Source organism: Callorhinus ursinus, unplaced genomic scaffold (genome assembly GCF_003265705.2).
Source record: "Callorhinus ursinus isolate GAN/ISIS: 27379988/994484 unplaced genomic scaffold, GSC_fseal_2.0 scaffold25, whole genome shotgun sequence".
NCBI lineage: Eukaryota > Metazoa > Chordata > Mammalia > Carnivora > Otariidae > Callorhinus > Callorhinus ursinus.
Genome location: NW_027397087.1, coordinates 20,162,633 through 20,183,688, shown reverse-complemented (window position 1 = coordinate 20,183,688; position 21,056 = coordinate 20,162,633). Strand labels below are relative to the sequence as shown.

The following is a 21,056-nucleotide window of genomic DNA, read 5'->3' as shown; positions in this document are numbered from 1 at the left end:
TCAATGATTTAGAATGGAGTAATTTTGTTTAAGAATTCATACATAGTAACATGGTTTACACTTTAGTCCTCTCCAGAACCCTTTTGAGCTGGATAATATAGAAAATGCCAAGAGATGGAATCCAAAAGGAAAAAAGAAAAAACCAAGCCACTGCACAAACACAACAAAACACCTGACAGCATCTGTGATATTTTGGCATCTACATTAGCTAATCTTTATCACTAAAATGAAAATGCAGGTGCCTTGAAACTTTAAGTTGAATCTATGTACTTATGAACAGCTAGAAGAAAAATCCAGCCAAACATGTTTTCAAACTTCCAAAGGTTTCAGTAATAAATATAAAACAACCCAATTTGATCAACTGTGCACATAATTTAAGTTAACAGAAAAAGGACATAAAACCACTATCAACCAGATAAAAAGTTAAGACTGATTATTCAGGTAAAAGTTTAATAGAAGATATTACTTTAAATTGAATCATATGAAGTTGCCATTTCCACAGGTCATCAGAGTGTCAGCAATTTCATATGACTCAACCTAGTAGTAACCAGTTTTACATAATTAAGTTTCGTTTGTGTCCTAGTTTGTACTTGACATGTACAAGAAATTCCATTAGAGGGGCACCTGGGTGGCTCAGTCAGTTAAGCATCTGCCTTGGCTTAGGTCATGATCTCAGGGTCCTGGGTTCGAGCCCCACATCAGGCTCCTTGCTCAGCTGGGAGCCTGTTTCTCCCTTTCCTCCCTGCCTGTGCTCTCTCTCACTATCTTTGTCGCTATCTCTGTCTCTCTCTCTCTCAAATAAATAAAATATTAAAAAAGTATATTAAGTACAACATAATTTAACAGTGAAGTCAAGAAAGCCATGGAGATCTTCAAGATTTACTAAATTTGATTGATCTGACCTGTGTTTTATCCTTCATTCTCTGTGGACAGAGTGACAAAGGATGACGCAATCTAGTCATAGTAAAAGCACAAGAGGTTACTTTCACTGCTTCTTTCAGTGCTTTAAGCAAATCAAAATACATTTTGTCCTTTTTGGCCCTTCAGGTCCAATTCTAACCAAAAGCAGCAAAGTTTGTCAGGTGGAGACATAACTGAAAATAAAAAACAAGCCTATCATGAAGACTAAAGGCATTTGTAGAATTTTCATCAGGCAGGAAAACAGATACCACAGATGCTGATTAAAAAACTAAATGTTTAAGGGGCACCTGCGTGGCTCAGTTGTTAAGCGTCTGCCTTCAGCTCACATCATGATCCTGGGGTCCTGGGATCAAGCACCACATTGGGCTCCCTGCTCCGCGGGAAGCCTGCTTCTCCCTCTCCCACTCCCCCTGCTTGTGTTCCCTCTCTCTCTGTCTCTGTCAAATAAATAAATTTTAAAAATCTTAAAAAAAAAAAAAGCTCACCAAATGATTCTCAAGTATCATACACAGAGAACAAAGATCTATTTTTGTAATGTCTTCAGGAAAAAAAAATGGCATTGAAGGACTAGTAAGAAGGGAGAAATCAGGGTTAAGCAATAGTGGAAATGAAAAATAAGGTTTATAAAAGACACTTTCTTTTTTTTTTTTAATTTTTTATTGTTATGTTAATCACCATATATTACATCATTAGTTTTTGATGCAGTGTTCCATGATTCATTGTTTGTTCATAACACCCAGTGCTCCATGCAGAACGTGCCCTCCTCAATACCCATCACCAGGATAACCCATCCCCCTACCCCCCTCCCCTCTAGAACCCTCAGTTTGTTTTTCAGAGTCCATCATCTCTCATGGTTCGTCTCCCCCTCTGACATACTCCCCTTTTCTTCCTCTCCTGTTATCTTCTTCTTTTTCTTTTTTCTTAAAATATGTTGCGTTATTTGTTTCAGAAGTACAGATCTGTGATTCAACAGTCTTGCACAATTCACAGTGCTCACCGTAGCACATACCCTCCCCAATGTCTATCACCCAGCCACCCCATCCCTCCCACCCCCAACCACTCCAGTAACACTCAGTTTGTTTCCTGAGATTAAGAATTCCTCATATCAGTGAGGTCATGTGATACATGTCTTTCTCTGATTGACTTATTTCACTCAGCATAACACCCTCCAGTTCCATCCACGTCGTTGCAAATGGCAAGATCTCATTCCTTTTGATGGCTGCATAATATTCCATTGTGTATATATACCACTTCTTCTTTATCCATTCATCTGTCGGTGGACATCTTGGCTCTTTCCACAGTTTGGCTATTGTGGACATTGCTGCTATAAACACTGGGGTACACGTACCCCTTTGGGTCCCTACATTTGTATCTTTGGGGTAAATACCCAGTAGTGCAATTGCTGGATCGAACGGTAGCTCTAATTTCAACTGTTTGAGGAACCTCCATACTGTTTTCCAGAGTGGTTGCACCAGCTTGCATTCCCACCAACAGTGTAGAAGGGTTCCCCTTTCTCCACATCCCCGCCAACATCTGTTGTTCCCTGACTTGTTAATTTTAGCCATTCTGACGGGTGTGAGGTGGTATCTCATTGAGGTTTTGATTTGGATTTCCCTGATGCCGAGCGATGTTGAGCACTTTTTCATGTGCCTGTTGGCCATTTGGATGTCTTCTTTGGAGAAATGTCTGTTCATGTCTTCTGCCCAGTTCTTGATTGGATTATTTGTTCTTTGGGTGTTGAGTTTGATAAGTTCTTTATAGATTTTGGATACTAGCCCTTTATCTGATAGGTCATTTGCAAATATTTTCTCCCATTCTGTCGGTTGTCTTTTGGTTTTGTGGACTGTTTCTTTTGTACCCAACTTTATTTTAGGAGGTCCTCTCCCTCAAAAAGCTCAAATCTTAGGTGGGAAGACAACACTAATGTACATAAAAGACATGAAAATCATTATGGACTAAAACAAAAGTGATCTAAAATGCTGTATAACTACTGCGGGAAAAAAACCATCAGTGCAAGTAGATGTGCCTAAGATGTCACATTCTTTTGAGTAATGACTTATTATATAGAAATCAATAAGCTATGAAAAATTTACAATAGTATTATGTACTAATTGGCCCCTCCAGAAACCTCTAGTGAGAGAGTCAAGTGCTTAGAGAAGGCAGCAGAGGCTGGGGTTTTGGCTGTACAACCTGTAACTTCAGCAAAGTCTGAGACTCCTTTTTTTCAGCTGTAAATGTAAAGATACAAATGCCTATGACATTGAGTTTCTTCTAGAATTTAAATGCTACTAAATGTGTAGAACACTGTAAACAATAAACTGCCAGAACACAAGGGTGGTAGTGATGGAAGTCACGGACATGATCACTGTTGTGGTCCTCATCACCACCACCATCATCATCATCCTAGAAGAAAAATTCTGTATCATGAATTTGTAGAGTGTAAACACATCATTAATGTAGTACTGTTAATAGAGTGAGGAAATTAATGTTTGTCAATGACTTTTTACTTAGTTAATTGAGGTATAACTGGCATAAAATTAACTGCATATATTTAAAATGTGTAATTTACTAGGTCTGAGCACACGTATTCACCCATGTAACCACCACCACAATCAGTATAATTAACATATCCATCACCTCCAGAAGCTTTCATGGACTTCTTGCAATCACTTCCTCTTATCCTTTCCCTTTCCCACTCCCCAGGCAATCACTGATCTGATGTCTTACATGATTGGTTTACTCTTAGTTTTTCTATAATTTTATATAAATGGAATCAAACTGTACACTTTAATTCCTTCACTTAGCTTGAGATCTATTCATGTTATGTACACCAACAGTTCATTTCCTTCTAGTACTAGGCAGTACTCTGCCTATGTCACAACTTGCCTATCTAGTCACCTACTAAGAGTTCCTTGCCAATGGCTGGCAACAAAAGCATAAAGGTCTAAGGGAGACAACTGGAGGTATACTATTATAAAGTTTTATACTGTGTGTGAAGTACAATATCACTATAAGTTGACTGTGATAATTTAAAGATATATACTATATACCCTAAAGCTACTACTAAAATAACAAAATGAGATATAACTCAAAGTAAGTCAGATGTAATTTTAATAGTTGACAGGTCCAAGAAAAAAATGCAGAGAATAAAAAAAGAGACAAAGAACTCACTCTTCTACTAATTATGGAGTGGTGTTTCATTGTAGTTTTGCATTCCTGAATGATTAATGACATTGACTATTTTTCATATGAACATACTTAGCTATCCATGAAAATGTTCTGTGTGCATTTCAAATTAATGTGTACTCTGTTGTTCTTGGGTGAAGTGTTCTAAGTAGCAGACCTACAAGTAACAGACCTATTTATGTCTTATATTTAAAAGGTATTTCTTATAGGCTGGATATTGTTGGACTTTGGGGTTTTTTTGTTCAATATGATAATCTCTGCCTTTTAAACCTGGTGTTTAGACTTTTTACATTGAATATGATCACTGACATTGCATATGATCACTGACATATTTAGGTTTTAGTCTATCATCTTGCTATTTTTTAATTTCCCCATTTTTTTAACACTCCTTTCCTTTTTCTGGTTTAGATTATTTTCTATAATTAAAATTTATCTATTTTGGTGATGTATTAGCTATAATATTTTTGTTCTCCTTTTAGTGGTTAGAGTTTATAGTACACATCTTTTATAGTAAACATCTTTAAATTACCACAATCTATGAACAATATCATATCCTTTTATGTACAGTATAAGAACCTTACAATAGCCTATTTCCAGTTGTGTCCTCCACACCTTTCTGCAATCATTATCATATTTTAATTATTACAAAAGGACTAGTTGTTATTGTGTTTAAATATTGAGTTATCTTTTAAATAAATCAAAATAACATAATAGTTTATTATATTTGTCAATGTAGTTAGTATTGCCAATGTTCTTCATTTCTTTTTATGCATTTATATAAATCTACATTTTCATCTGGTATCACTTTTCTTTTGTTTAAAGGACTTTTGTTAACATTTCTAATATTGCAGGTTGGAAGGAAAGGAATTCTTTCAGCTTCTTATGTCTGAAAAAAGCCTTGATTTTGCCTTAAAAATTATTTTGTTGCCTTTGATTTTGAAAGGCATTTTCCCTGAGTATAGAATTCTAGTTTGACAGTTTTTGCTTCAATAATTTAAAGATGTTGTCCTACTGTATTACTGCTAATATCATTTCTTGTGAGACGTCTGCTGCCATCTTTATTTTTCTTACTCTGTATGTAGTATGTCTTTTTTCTCTGGAAGCTTTCAAGATTTTCTTTTCTTTCCTGGTTTTGAACAATGTGATGATGATGTACCTTGGTATAATTTTTTCCATTTTCTTATGCTTGAAGTTAGGCTTCTTGTGTCTGTGGGTTTCTATTTTGATCAAACTTGAAAAAATTGGCTATTATCTACTCAAATATTTTATATTTTTTCTGTACCCGTTTTTCTCTTTTGTCCTTTAGAAGACTCCAACATGGTTTTGGGTGCTTGAAGTGGTCTCATTGCTCTATTTAAAAAAAATTATGTTTCATATTTTTCTCTATTATTATGTCTTTATTAATCTTTTCTTCTGCAATATCTAATCTGTCATTCCTAATCAATGTGTGTTTCATTTTACATATTGTATGTTTCATTTCTAGAAGTTCAGTTTCAGGTGTTTTGTTTTGTTTTGTTTTTCCAATAGCTTCCATATCTCCATTTAACCTTTTACTCATGTGGGGTTATTTTGTACTGACTTTTCCATGGTTCTCTTTGGGTGGCTGGTTTGAACAAATGGCACTAGTGAGTGAATGAAATAGTGTGGAAAGGGCCTTTACTGTGGTAATGGAAGAAAATGAGTCCTGCTTCTTTTACTGCACTTGTTGGAAGAATTCTTTAGAAACATTCTATTGACCTCCTGAGGTTTAGCTTTCTCATCTGTAAATGACAACAACAATGCTTTGTAAAGCAATATGAAGTATAATACCTCTGACAGGAATTGAGGTACTGTAAATAGCTACACAAACATCAGTGCCTATAATGATGAGATTTGCAATGATTTGGGTTTTAGACTTTCCTTCCTAGACATTTATATTTCTTCAACAAGTCACTTGCTTATCTAGAACTTCTGTTGCTCAGCCTTCAAATATTATCATGCTTTAAACACCCTTTATTTGTGGGATGCCTGGGTGACTCAGTCAGTTAAGCACCTGCCTTTGGCTCAGGTCATGATCCCAGGGTTCTGGGATCAAGTCCCACTTCGGGCTCCTTGCTCAGCAGGGAGCCTGCTTCTCCCTCTCCCTCTGCACTCCCCCTGCTTGTAATCTCTCTCTCTTTCAAATAAATAAATAAAATTTTAAAAAAATAAACACCCTTTATTTAGAAATAACTAACTATCCTATGGTCAAGCCCAGCCAAGATGGCAGCACCAGGCAGAATTGCCCATTTCCCCTAACTTCTGGGGATTGGCTCTCCCTCCCTAGCTGATGATAGAAGTCTCAGCACTATTCCAATTAGGAGAAGAAAAAAAAAAAAGCTCTGTAAAGGGGAGTAATCATCTTTCCATATTTACCTCAGTGTTAGTAGCACCTAGAAGAGTGCCTCATGAATTAATTAGTTCTCTAAAGATTGTTAGAGCTGGTACTAAAAAAAAAAAAAAAAAGGCCTAGAAAATTAGATTTTACACTTTATTTTTCTGGGTCAATGGACACCTGTAAACTTCCAGTTTGGACTAGCATGTCGCTCTCCTTTTCCTGCCTTCAAAATGGTTGGTCCACACATGGGGTATACCCAGAAGGTGGGAGGATTTACCAAACAGAGGTTGATTAGAATTGTAGTATTGGGGTCTTAAAAACCCTTGACAGATCCAGATTGTTAGAGTGTCTTGACTAGATATATTCCACTCAGGGGCAATTGCTTCAACCTACAGGGTCAAATCAGTCACCAGCAGATCACCAGGATATCCCTCCTCTCCCTTCCTCACACAAAGCACAACTGATGGGTGTAAGGTGTTCTTACCACAGCCTGGTATTTCATAAAGATAAACTGACTAATTGGTTAAAATGCAAAAAACCTTCCCTGGCAAAAATCTCTGAGTGCTAGAGTTGAAAGACATATGGTCACAGGACCGAGGCTATTGTGGACAACATGGAAGCTGATGATATCTGAACAGCTACTGAGCAGTGACCAGGAATCAAACCAGAGTACAGAGGAGAGAGGGAAGAAGAAAGAGCAGTGGGAGGGACGGCAGGAGGGACCAAGTGATAGGAAGAGAGGGGGAGAAGAAATAAGTAGAGATAGAGAAAAAAGATACAGATGAACAAATTGTCAGAGAAAAAGAGAGAGGAATCAAAGGGCATGATAATTTCTGCCATTTTGGAGTTCTTATTTGCTTTTTCCTGGATTCCCTCAAGGGCTTTCCGTGTCCATGTAAAAATCCCTTTTCCATGGTCCAGTTTAAGTGTGAGGGGATTCTTTTTCTTCTCACCCAGAGGCATCCTTACAAAATAGTCCTCATTGACCCAAGGGTTTGCTGTTTGTAATCCAACGGCTCCCTCAAGATTTGGGGGATTCTGTTTGAATTCTATTTAATCCTCAGTTTGAAACTAAGTACAAGGTCTTCTGTACCTTGGTCTATGGAACATCACAATGCCATCTCCAAGAGTCTGTCCTGATCTGAAATTTTAGGGTTTGTTGACTGGCAATCAATTCTTTTTGAGAACCCTAAGCTTAGTGAATTCAGCCCAGATCTCTTTCCACAGACCCTTCCTCTCCTTATTACAAAACCCGCTGGAATTTTCTGGAATGAAGCAGTGATAATGTATTCTACTGGCTCTGTTTTGTGTGGATGGGTAATGGCTCAATCTCACTGACTAAGTGAAAAGCAGTATCAGTTATAGTGTCTCCCCATTGCCAGGCATATTCACAATGTAGACAACGATTAGTAAACAAATCTCTAATCCCATAAAGTGCGACTAAACTCCTTGCTTTCGACAACTGTGGAACAATCTTCCTGATAAATGACTTCCTGATGCTACTACCATCGTTGTAAGCTAGCTCAGACAACTGAGGAAACACTCCCTTCCCACATAGCCCAGACGAGGCCTGTGCTATTGATCTAGGCAATAAATCAAATCACTGGTTACATTCAGGCTGTCATTTTAAAATATTAATCTGCTGTGCTATGGAGCTATTTGTATTTAACTGCAGTATTTAAAGAAGCTATCTCCTCCTCTAGAGCTTTGTGTATGCTTAATTCCTGCTCAGTCCTCAGCTGAGCGGCCCGTGGCAGGGTGGAGAGCCATGGGCCTGAGGCACTGTGTGTACCACGCATGTGGTTAGCTGTGAATTCAACATGGCTGACATTCTTCCAAATGGCCAAGGCGATTATGCTTCTATAAACAACAGCTTTACGAGTTTCTGATGCTCACATGTTAAGAGTTTGCATGTTCATTGCCTCTTAACAAAAAAATTTATTGTGTCAAGGTGGGGAGTAATTTTTTTTTCCACACTGCCCACTGTGAGACAGATTCACAGGGGCTAACGGGTTTTCCAGAGGTCAAGAAGCATGTTAATCCAGAAAATTTCTGGAACTCAAGTTTATAAACTAGTAAGCCAGACAGCTTTTTGGTATAACGTGAAGTGACTCTTCAAATCAGTACTTTCTATGGACCTTGTAAGTACAGAGATTTGCATAAAATGGGCACTCAGGAAATGTGGTTAGGATTTCATTGATACCCACTAAACAAGTGGAGGTGATTGTCCAGTCAATCACATAAGTAAGGTGTTTTTTTTTTTAATTTTTTTTTTAAGATTTTATTTATTTATTTGACAGAGAGAGAGACAGTGATAGGGAACACAAGCAGGGGGAGGGGGAGTGGGAGAGGGAGAAGCAGGCCTCCCGCGGAGCAAGGAGCCAGATGCAGGGCTCGATCCCAGGACCCTAGGATTATGACCTGAACTGAAGGCAGACGCTTAACCGTCTAAGCCACCCAGGCGCCCAAGTAAGGTGTTTAAACACCACTTCTGTGCCTATTCAATACCACCATAAATATTCCTACCACAGGAATTGTGTTGACTAGACTTTGTTATTAAAATAATTCTTTAATACAATTAAAAATATAACTGACAAAGGGAAACCATCTTGCACTGTTGGTGAGAATGCAAACTGGTGCGTCCACTCTGGAAAGTAGTATGGAGTTTCCTTAAAAAGTTAAAAATAGAATTACCCTATGATCCAGCAATTGCACTACTAGGTATTTACCAAAAGACTACAAAAACACTAATTCAAAGGGGTACATATTCCCCAATGTTTATAACAGCATTATCTATAATCTCCAAATTATGGAACTAGCCCAAGTGTCCATCGACTGGTGAATGGATAAAGAAGATGTATACACACACACACACACACACACACACACACACACACACACACACACACATATATACTGGAATATTATTCACCCATAAGAAAGAATGAAATCTTGCCATTTGCAATGATGTGGATTGAGCTCAAAAGTATTACACTAAGCAAAATAAGTCAGCCAGAGAAAGACAAAAACTGCATGATTTCACTCATAGGTAGAATTAAGAAACAAAACAAATGAACAAAGGGAAAGAGAGGGGTGGGGGCAATCCAAGAAAACAGACTCTTAACTATAACACACTGATGGTTACCAGAGGGGAGGGTGTGGGGGGATGGGTGAAACAGGTGATGGGGATGAAGGAGGGCACTTGTTGGGATGAGCACTAGGTGTCCTATGAAAATGCTGAATCACTACATTGCACACCTGAAACTAATACTGTACGTTAACTAACTGGAATTTAAGTAAAAACAAAAAAAAATAAAAAATAGAAATAAAAAAATAATGCATGCCTGCTAGCTTCCCTCTAGGAAGGAATCAGCATGAAATTTTATTTCATAAGTTAGCAAAAACAAACCACCAACTATCAACTATAGAGTCTTTTAGAAAGAACAGTAACTATATAACATATATGTAAGCTTTGTAACTCCAAAATTTCTTATTCAAATAGACAGACTATACTGCCATTTACTCTCTAAAACTCACCGGAAGAAACTTACTCCTTTTCCTCCGGAGGCAATGATTTATGATAAGCATAAAACATTTCATTAACTATAGCATAGGTAAATAAAATCAAATGTCATAATTAATTATGAAATGACCAAATATACAACTTACTAGGATTAAAGAACAAAGATAACAAGCACCTTAGATTTATTTGATACCTTATCATTACAAAGCACTTTCATATACCTTATCTTAACACATACCCATATGATGCTTTAAAAATATTGTATTTTTACAACCCCTCCTAACCCATATTTCTGCCAGAGCGCAAATGGTCATGCCTCTGTTCTCGCAAACACTCTCCAGAGTGCCTCATCCTTAAAATCACACATCTTGGTCTTTTGAAGATGAAAATTTCAAGCTTCTTTTTTCAACTCATGGTAAGAGGCAAAATTAAAAGTGAAATGACTTAGCATTAATCTCTGTAGTGTATCAAACTGCCATTAATGGGGGGGATTACTAAGCTTTCAAAAAATTTTTAAAAATTTCTTCATTTGCATTTTCATTTTACCAGCTTTGTGACTGCCTGCTTTGTTCTGGTCGAAGCACTTTTCCTAAGACAATAGTTTAGGTGTTGGAAAAACCATTCTTCATTATTTTTATTTGCATCTTCTTTGTGGCTTCAGAACAGGGGACTGCTTTGTAGTCTCAGCTCTACTATAACCTGAGATTCAGGTTTTGCCAATAAAATGAGGGAGTTGAATACAAGAATCTCTCAGATCCTGTGCCAGTTTTGGTTCTGTAATTCTTATTTCGGTAATACTTTCCTTTTACAGCACCTTGTTCATTAGTCTTTTCTCGGCCTCACTATTCAGATTAGAACTTTTTTTTTTTTTTTACATGCAAACATAAGTCCTGAATCTTACCACAAGAATGTCATGTTACTAACGCTAATAATAATAATTAATAATGATAATACTGCCATATTTAATGCTTACCAACTGCCATGAAATCCATATACATTATCTCAATATAACAATCCTGTGAAGGATGCATTGTGATCCCAATTTTTCATATTGAAAAAAAACTAAAGCTCAGAATTTAATTCCCCAAATGCAAGCTATACTCATACTATTAATAAGATATCTTATTTTCAACCTGTCAGGATACCATTTTATACTCCAACTCACAGGGCAGAATTGTCAAGGTAGTGGGAGGCATGGATGAGCTCATCTAGGAAATGTATGTATTTTTCAAAATCTGCTCATAAATTCACTATGAACTCATTTTCTCCTGCCAAAAACAAACAAACCCTTACAAAAGCAGAAAAATTTGCAATTCTCATGCCATTTCATGGTAAAATGAAAGCATGCACAGGTAGATCCAAAATAGTATTTCTGGAACCAGTGATGTAGAACCTCAATATTAAGAATGGAATCCTAGAGTTCTAGAAACTGGCAACAAAAAGAGCTGTTGAAAATTTAGGCATTTGTTTTTGGTATTCTAGACAGGACAAATAGAAAATATGTGTGAGTGTAACTTAACACTCACATATTTTGTCAATAAACTAAAAAAATATTGTGAAAAAATTATGCAAATTATATATATATATTACATGAACAGCAGGGCACAAAGGGTTTGAATTTGAATTTCTTCTTCCTTGAAAACAGTGTTGCTTAAAAAATAGATATATGGTTACTGCCATTGTAGATAATGCCTTCTCAAAAGAAAAAGAGAGGCATACAGTAAATTATAGGAAAACTGCCCCCAAATACAGATAATTCATATCTTAACCATCCATTCCAGTATACGCTTCTGTGTAATTGTCCCATCAATTATGAGGCCTTCTATTTTGTTAGGTGGGAACAAACACTATTCCTGACCTAGATGAGCACTGAGCCCTGTCATACCGAGATCTTTTGGTGGCCCTTACCTAATTCCTGGGTAGTTTCCTCACATGCCTGCACTTATCATTATTCAGCTGATTTCTCAAGGGAACCCTCTGCAGGATTAAAATATTAGAGTGAGTATTCCCACTACTGTGTTCCTTTGGATGGATGCTTTTCTTTTTTTAAGATTTTATTTATTTATTTGACAGAGAGAGACACAGCGAGAGAGGGAATACAAGCAGGGGAAGTGGGAGAGGGAGAAGCAGGCTTCCCGCTGAGCAGGGAGCCCGATGCGGGGCTCGATCCCAGGACCCTGGGATCATGACCTGAGCCGAAGGTGGACGCTTAACAACTGAGCCACCCAGGTGCCCCTGGATGCTTTATTTCACACATGTAAGTGGCAACCTATGAATCAAATATCTCCAGAATTTAGACGTTGTTTGACATGCCTTGTGTTGGTTCTCATACTGTTTTATTTCATTTTGCTTATCAATTAAATGAGATTTTCAGACTTTCTAATTGTAATCAAGAGGGAATAATGGACTGGAAATACCCTTCCACATGAACAATCAAAAAGGGAACAAAGTATATGGTTTTCAATATACTGGAGATCTGTCAAGGAAGGACAGTGCCCCCAAGGAAACAAAACACAAACAAGGTGAGCCTTGTGATTACTTCAGCTAACTGCCTGGATGTAGTTTTCAGGTCACTGCACAAGGAGAGGGAACTCAGGTGGAGTCTATTAGACTCTTTGAACAGAAAAGACAGAGCTAAAAATCTGGGCAGACAAAGGCAGCTAAAGGTCACAGGCATAATGTCAAAAAGAAGAGAACTCAACAGAAAGAAAACTTTGACAATCTGCAGAGGGTTCCTCTTGAGCAATCAAGTGAGTCATGATAAGTGCACACATTGAAACTACCCAAGGCCTGGTTAAGACACATCAAAAGGATTAGCTCGAACAGTGCACAGCACTCACCAAGACCAGAAATAGTGCTTGTTTCTACCTGGAAGCCTTGAAAAATTTATCATTCATGAGTCAGTAGACAGAGTACACAGCAGAGTCTTGCTTCAGTGTTGAGGAATAATTAGCCCAAAGCTGAGCACTATTTCATTTCCACTTAACAAATTCTAAAAGCAACATCCAAAAAACCAAACTGTTTCCATGTGACTTAACTATATCTCAGAGCAAAGTTCAGTAATATTTATAGGATGCCAATAATATCCACCAACCAGTGAGGTAATATTTGTAATGTCTGGCGTCCAGTATAAAATTACCAGGCATGTGAAGTAGCAGAAAAATGTGACACATAACGAGGAGAAAAACTGATCAGTCAAAATGGACACAGATGTTAGAATTGGCTGTCAAGGACATCAAAAGAGTGATAAATTTTGCATGGGTTCAAAAAGTGAAGTAGAGAAAGACAGTGTCAAGGGAATAAGAAGAGAAGTCACAGACGGGGAGAAAATATTTTCAAAAGGCACAGGTGATAAAGGACTATTATCCAAAATAGTCAAAAGAGTTTTAAAACTCAAGATAAAAAAAAAAAACTTAAAAAGTCCTTCTTAAAAACATTGCCAAAGAAGATATGCAGATGGTGTAAGCATTTGAAAAGATGCTACATATCAGATGTCATCAGGGAAATGCCAATTAAAACAACAATATACCACTATACACCTATTAGAATGGCCAAACGCTGGAACATAGACAACACCAAATGTTAAAGAGGATCCAGAGTGACAGGAACTCTCCTTCTTTGCTAGTGGGAATGCAAACTGGTACAGCCACTTTAAAAGTCAGTTTGACTTTTGACAAAACAAAATATACTCTTACCATACAATTCAGCAATAACGCTTCTTGGCATTTACCCAAAGAAATTGATAACTTATGTTCACACAAAAATTTGCATATGGATGTTTTATAGCAGCTTTATTCTTAATTGCCAAAACTTGGAAGCAACCAAGATGTTCTTCGGTAGGTCAATGGATAAACAAACTGTGACACATCTAGACAATGGAATATTATTCAGTGCTAAAAAGAAATCAACTATCAAGCCACATAAAAGACGTGGAGTAAACTTAAATGCACTGTATGATTCCAACAGTATGACATTCTTAAAAAAAAAACAAACTATGGAGATAGTAAAAAGATCAGTGGTTGTCAGGGATTCAGGGATAGGGGGTGATGAATAGGTGGAACACAGGATTTTTAAGGTAAAATACTCTGTGATACCAGGATGACAGACACACATCATTATATATTTGTCCAAACCCATAAAATATAAACCACTGGCCGTGAACCATAATGTAAACATGGTCTTTGGGTGATAATGATGTGTCAGTGTAGGTTTATCAATGGTAAAAGAAAATATACCACTTTGAAGGACAATGCAGTGTTAGTAATAAGGGCAGGCTATGGATATGTGGGAGTAAAAGGTACATGGGAAATCACTATACCCACCCCTCAATTCCTCTGTGAACTTAAAACTTCTCTAAGAAAATTAAGTCTCAATAAAAAAAAAAAAGTGAAGTACAGACATGGAAGATACAAGGAACAAACTTGAACTTCCTGAGATGGAAACTGAAATATTTGGGATGAAAAATACAGTGGCTTGGATTAATGACAGATTAAATATGACTGAAGAAAAGGTGAGTGAACTTAAACACATTGCAATAGAAATAATCCAAAGTGAAACACAGAAAAAAAGGAAAGAGAGAGAGAAAGAGAAAAGATAAATAAACATTCCATCAGTGGGTTATGGGACAACTTCAAAAGATCTGATATATTTATAAGGGGAATCTCCAAAAGGTAGAGACAGAAAGAATATTTAGAGAAATAGCCAAAATGTTTCCAAATTTGAAGAAAACTGCAGACTCACAGTTCCAATTGATTCAATAAACCCCACATACCAGAAACACAAAGAAAACCACACCATCGTACAACATTATCATATTGTGCAACTGAGTAAAGAAAACATTGTCTTAATAGCAACTAGGGAGAAAAGAAGACATGCCCAGAGGAACAAAGATGAGGGCAACAATGGATTTCTCACTGAGAACAAGAAGAGCATGTAAACACAAAGACAATGGAAAAATATCTTCCAAGTTTTTTTTTAAATGGCATTCAGAATTGTATGAGTATCTCAAAAATGCAGTAAAAGCATTAGACAAACTACAACATCTGTTTCTGATCAAAACTCTCCACATACTGGGAATAGAAGATGACTGTCTCAACTGGGTAAATGGCATCTACAAAAAGCCTACAGCTAATATAGTTAACAAAGAAAGCAATGTGTTCCATCTAAGACTGAGAATAAGGCCAGGATATGTGCTTTTGTCACTTCTACTTGATATCATATTGGGAATCTTAGCCAGAGCAATAAGGCAATCAAAATTGTATCAGGTTTCTTTTTGTGTGAAAAATGATAGTGGATTCCAAAATTCATTTTGAAATAATTCAAAGGTTCTAAAATAGATAAGTAACTGAAAAAAATAAAAGTTGGAGGACTAACAATGATTTTAAGACTGATTATAAAGTAAAACTGCAGTAATCCATACTGTGTGGTATTGGCATACATATGGATGAATAGATAAATGGAATAGAACAATCTAGAAGTAGATCAACACATATATGGAGAGCTGAATTTTATTAAAGGTGCAAAAGCAATTCAGTAAAGAAAGGATAGTGCTTTCAAAAAATGGTTCCGGGAGCACTGGATATCAATATGCAAAATAATGAACTTTAGGTCTATAACTTCTACCACATTAGAAAATTACCTCAAAAATGTATGATGGGCCTATATGTAAAATATAAAACTATAAAAACCTTACACAAATACAAAATACAAAAACAGTAAAAATGGGCAAAATAAACACTTAACTAAAAAAGATACATGGACAGCAAATGACAGATGCTTGAAACCATCAGTCGTCAGAGAAATGCAAAATAAAACCACTATAAGATAACACTACACTACACATATATAAGAATTGCAAAAATCTAAAAGACTGGGCTTACAAAGTGTTAGAAGTGTGTAATGACCTGGAACTCCCATACATTGGTGATGGAAATTTAAAATGGTACAACCACTTGGAAAAATTATCTTAAAAATTAAATCTATTCATAATAGATGTTCCAGCTATTTTACTCTTAGGTATTTATTCAAGAGAAATGTGTATAAATATTTGTATGGACATATGTTTACAAGTTTCTAAACGGCTTTATTTTTAGTAGCTAAAAACTAGAAACAAACCAATTGTCCCTCAAAAGGTGAATGCATAAACAAACTTTGATATTTTATTACAATGAAATGCTATGCAGCAATACAAGGAAATGATCTATTGCTGAATCCTACAACATGGATGGGTTTCAAAATAATTACACTGGGTGCCTGGGTGGCTCAGTGGGTTCAGCGACTGCCTTCGGCTCAGGTCATGATCCTGGAGTCCCTGGATCGAGTCCCGCATCGGGCTCCCTGCTCAGTGGGGAGCCTGCTTCTCCCTCTGACCCTCCCCCCTCTCATGTGCTCTCTCTCTCTCTCTCTCTCTCTCTCTCTCTCGCATTCTCTCTGTCTCAAATAAATAAAATCTTTAAAAATAATAATAATTACACTGAGTCAATCAAACCACACAAAAGAAGAATGCATAGTGCATGCTCTATTTATATAAAAATCTACAAGATGCCAAATTAAAAGTATTCTATAGCATCATAAAGGAGATCAGTGATTGCCCTGTCATGGAGGGAGTTAAGAGGGATGGCTTCACTGAGGCATGAATACAGGGTTAGGGATATGTTGGTTATATTGTCAGTGGTGATGGCTCCATAGAGGTATAACGCAGATCAAACTTAACAAATAGTACACTTTAAATATGTAAACTTACATTTCGTCAATTTTACTTCAATAAACCTGATTTTAAATTTTCAAACTTCCAGCTTCTCTTGAGAAACTGGGGGCTCCAGCTGCATTGCATCTGCATGATTATGTGGCCGTGGAAGCTGTATTTTTCCAAGTCACTTGCTCTAAAGTTTGCCATAGTCCTGCCCTTTTCTGTTGCCCTTATCCTGTTTGATTCATTTATTTGACTGCTTTAGAGATTTGAATTTATGACTATCAACTGATTTTTTTTGAAAGATTTTATTTATTTATTTGACAGATAGAGACACAGCGAGAGAGGGAACACAAGCAGGGGGAGCGGGAGCGGGAGAAGCAGGCTTCCCGCGGAGCAGGGAGCCCGATGCGGGGCTGGAACCCAGGACCCTGGGATCATGACCTGAGCCAAAGGCAGACGCTTAAATGACCGAGCCACCCAGGTGCCCCTATCAATTGATTTGTCTTCTGTTAACAAAAGGATGCTAAAATAGATTCTTCCATCAGCATAAAGGGAGGAACTATCCAAATTCATTCTATGGCATCCTGTTATTCGGTCCCAACTGATTTTCCAAAACTATTTCTGAACACTCTCTCCGTCAGCTCATACATACAAAAGCTCTCTATTTCTTACTCACTATTGCCTACATTTCCAAACAAGCTCTATGTGTTGGGTTTTCTCACTTGGTATGTTAACAAGATCCCTGTTTACACCATCAGCATAGAAAGGAAGGAAGAAAAAGAAAGGACTCGGGGTTCAGATTTTTCATTTCTATCAAATGCTAATTGGAAAGTCATCTTATGTCTCTAGAAAGAAACGAACCTATGCCAGAAAAATAATTTCTTACCATTTGGTACAAAATATAAGAGGCTTAAAAATAAAATACCTCTCTGACAATGAGAGGTTGTAAAAGTTATCATCAACCATTTCATCATGGTGTAGGTGTGATGGGCCAAGTGATGCCCAAAATCTTTCCATTGTCCTTAGTCCTAAATCTTCGATGTCAGTATACTGCTGAATCAAGCCAGTAAATTCCAAATTATGTTGGTTCAACCGAAGTTAAAGATCATATTTTAATCTTTTTTTTCTCCTGTACAGTCACCTCAACCATGCCACCTTTTGTTTGAAATATTCTTTTTATTCACTTTCTTCCAAAGATAAAGAATAATAAATGTATTAAGTGACTTCATAACATTAATTTCACTTTTGATAATTTCTGCTTAGATAGTATTAAATATGAGATAATTATTTTTTCTACATTTTGCATGCCTGCTTAAATTTATCCCCACATATATCAATATTTATAATAGTTTCACATGATATACTTACAAATAAAACTTCTCATCCCATACCGGATTCAAGTTTCCAAAAATGGTTTTTGTTCTTCTTTTGTTCTTTCCCACTTGAACAGTAACATATGGGTCACTCGACCCTGTTTTGTCTTTTGCCTGTAAGCCTTGTGCCGAGACCACTGAAATAAACCAAAATAGAAATAGAAATTTTAATATAAAGCTTTCCTCGAAAAAAAAATGATAACGAAGGGCAGTTTTTCTAACACTTTGCACTCTGGGTTTGTGCAAAGGGATGCTAAAATAGGGAGGAACTATCCAAACTCATTCTATGGCATCCCATTATTTGGTCCCAACTGATTTTCCAAACCTATCTCCTTTATTGAGGAAATGAACATTAGGACTTAAAAATATTTAATGAAAGAATGAAAACACTGAATATTAAAACCTTCCTTGAGTAAATATTTGCTTTTGTCTGCAATGAGTAGCAGCTATATACATATACTTTCATATTCACACTAGCTATATACTTATATACACATTACTACATAAATGTATAGAAAAATAAAGATGTACATACAATATGCCAAAAGGTATCCAACATAATTCAAAGGTCTGTGATTTAAAATGTATTTCTATTTGTGAGTTTGCTGTCACTACTGAACAACTCAACCTAGTTTAAAAAAAAAGGCATCTTTATTTTATCTTGCAAGTACCATATGAGTAAGTTAAGAGGTTTGGTAAACATTAATACAACATATATGCACTTGCTGTTGTTATAGGCAACCTAAGAAGTTCAAATTACTAGACATCACTAAGCTCAAACTGCCTTGACTCAAGGATCAAATGATTAGGGGTACTGATCAAGGATTAAGTAAAATGATGTGTGTTTTCTCATTAAGAAAAACTGACTAAAGAGATTTTTGGCTACTCTTGTAATTTATCAGTGGCTGGCAGCTACAAAGCTAATTGCAGGATATTGATGAGTATGTTGTAAAAGAGAAACTTCTTCCTCTAGAAGAGCTTTTGATTAGAACAAACTGCAATTACTTCGATTATCTAGTATATATTTTAGAAATTTCAAGTACCAACTACATGTCTTATCAATATTGACAAGTTTGAAAACATTCTACTTATTTTACCTGTAATTATTATTAAGCAGTGATTTCTAAGTCACATAAAACTCTCAATGTGGAATCAAAATTTTCAAGACAACTATTTTCACCTGTAATGGTTATTTTTGCTGACCACTTAGATGTCCCATCCAGTACACTCTGCTTGGCTGCTTTTGTGTACTGCACAAAATCTTCTTTAGAAATCTGAAACATTTCCTGAATTACTTCAAACACCTCCGGCCTGTTTTTCTCCCTAATCTTCATTCTTTCTTTCATAGCTGTAATAATGGTCTGAGTCTTGTCTTCGGCACCATGCTTAGAACTCTTTTCTGCTGCTCCTATAATGGAAAAATCAATGGTGACATAAATGCACATAAAGTTACTTTTTGATGGCCCAAGAGAGGAAGAGAAAGAAGGAATAGGAGAATGAATAAGTGGTTTCATTCTGAGGAGTCAGGGTACCTTCTTCACAGAACATCAGGACGATATAAATGCTGCTGCACAAAATATCTAGGCTGAGATTCAGAACCAGCCTTTGTGTTAATGGCAAGTAAATGGACTTCCGTGATTCCCAGTTTTGCCACAGTTGTATTATTTGATTAAATCAGGGCTGTGCAAATATGTGGTTTGAATTTTCAAAGAGCAAAAAAGAATGCACACAGTCAAATATGGCATATACCACCTGCAAAACAAAACTGAGAAACAGATAGGATATATATGGCAAATGTCTCCCCAAATTCAGTATTTTAAATACTTGCATTCAAAGTGCTTAATTATTTTTAATGATGGAACTTACCATAATTAAGTGCTTAAATTCTTCTTGTAAAATAAATACCACTGTTCTCTCTTATATACTGAAATACAGGTTAAGATTTTACTTGGAATTAAAGTGATTCTGCTGTTTAAAAAGGATTTAGAAACCAGTGGGTAGATGACGTCTAAATACATGATGGATCACAGGCCTCAACTCTCACTTTGTGATATGGCCATAGTTTTTAATAGGATACATTCTTTCTACTCAAAACCCTTTTTGATTTCCAGGATTTTTTAATTTTTTTATTTTTTATGATTGGTCTCAACTTTCTGGGCATTTTTGTTTATAACACTAATCCTTCTGGCAATGAAGATTTCCAAAGGTCCATTCCTGGATCCCTCACCCTCTCCAACTACCCACCAGATATTTTCAGTGCTCTGTGTGGCCTCTGGGTTGTGCAATATTATACGACAAGTTAACAGTGAACCATGATCCCAACTCTCATGGCTCCTTACTGAGTTTTAAATGAGAAAGCAAAACCGCATGGACCAGTGTTGCAGGAGCTGCCACTGCTGATACCAAATATTTTGGGGTGCCAAACAAAGGTGATGTAGTGAAAAGAATAAAAAACAAAACTCATGTTCACAGCTAGTAACAGTTCCAATTTTCATCTACATGACTATATTACCCAACTTACAATTTTTTTGAAATATATTTCTGAAATAGGCATGTTAATATCTGGTAGAATGTTTAGAGGTTAAATGAGATAATTTATCTGCATGATTTCTACCACAAGGGATAGCCTCACTAATGTTCTTTGAATCTAAGTCTTTAAGCATTAAGCCCAAATGAAGCACAGAAGTTAAGACGAAGAGGAAAAGGTCAGCCCTTAGCTTTCCTTATAATAAATTCATATTCAACAGCAGTACTTTGCTGAAAATCTTGATTTATTTGAAAGTATGACATTTGTTTCCTAAAGTGGAAAAAACACATTCATAATAACCAAGGTATAATTAGACAAAGTTAAAGGGATGAATATTCTAATGGTATAAAGAGCAGATTCCCTGTCTTTATCTTAAAACAACAACAACAAAACAAAAACAAGAAAAAAAACTTTGAGGAATTAAATCACATTAAAAAAAAAGAATACTAAAAATGACTGCATTAAATTTAAGGTAATTT

At 36.4% G+C, this 21,056-nt stretch overlaps 1 protein-coding gene across 3 annotated transcripts in view; it reads right to left on the bottom strand.

Annotated features, from left to right (window-relative positions):
• The window catches only part of UNC13C (unc-13 homolog C), a 651,156-nt gene that overhangs the window by 366,176 nt on the left and 263,924 nt on the right, over window positions 1-21,056 (bottom strand). For all 3 annotated transcript variants that reach the window (XM_073877030.1, XM_073877032.1, XM_073877031.1), the window contains 2 exons: window positions 19,231-19,458; window positions 18,046-18,187 (listed from right to left, as the gene is read on the bottom strand). In XM_073877030.1, the coding sequence (XP_073733131.1) occupies window positions 18,046-18,187; window positions 19,231-19,458 (370 nt within the window). The remainder of the gene's footprint in view (window positions 1-18,045; window positions 18,188-19,230; window positions 19,459-21,056) is intronic.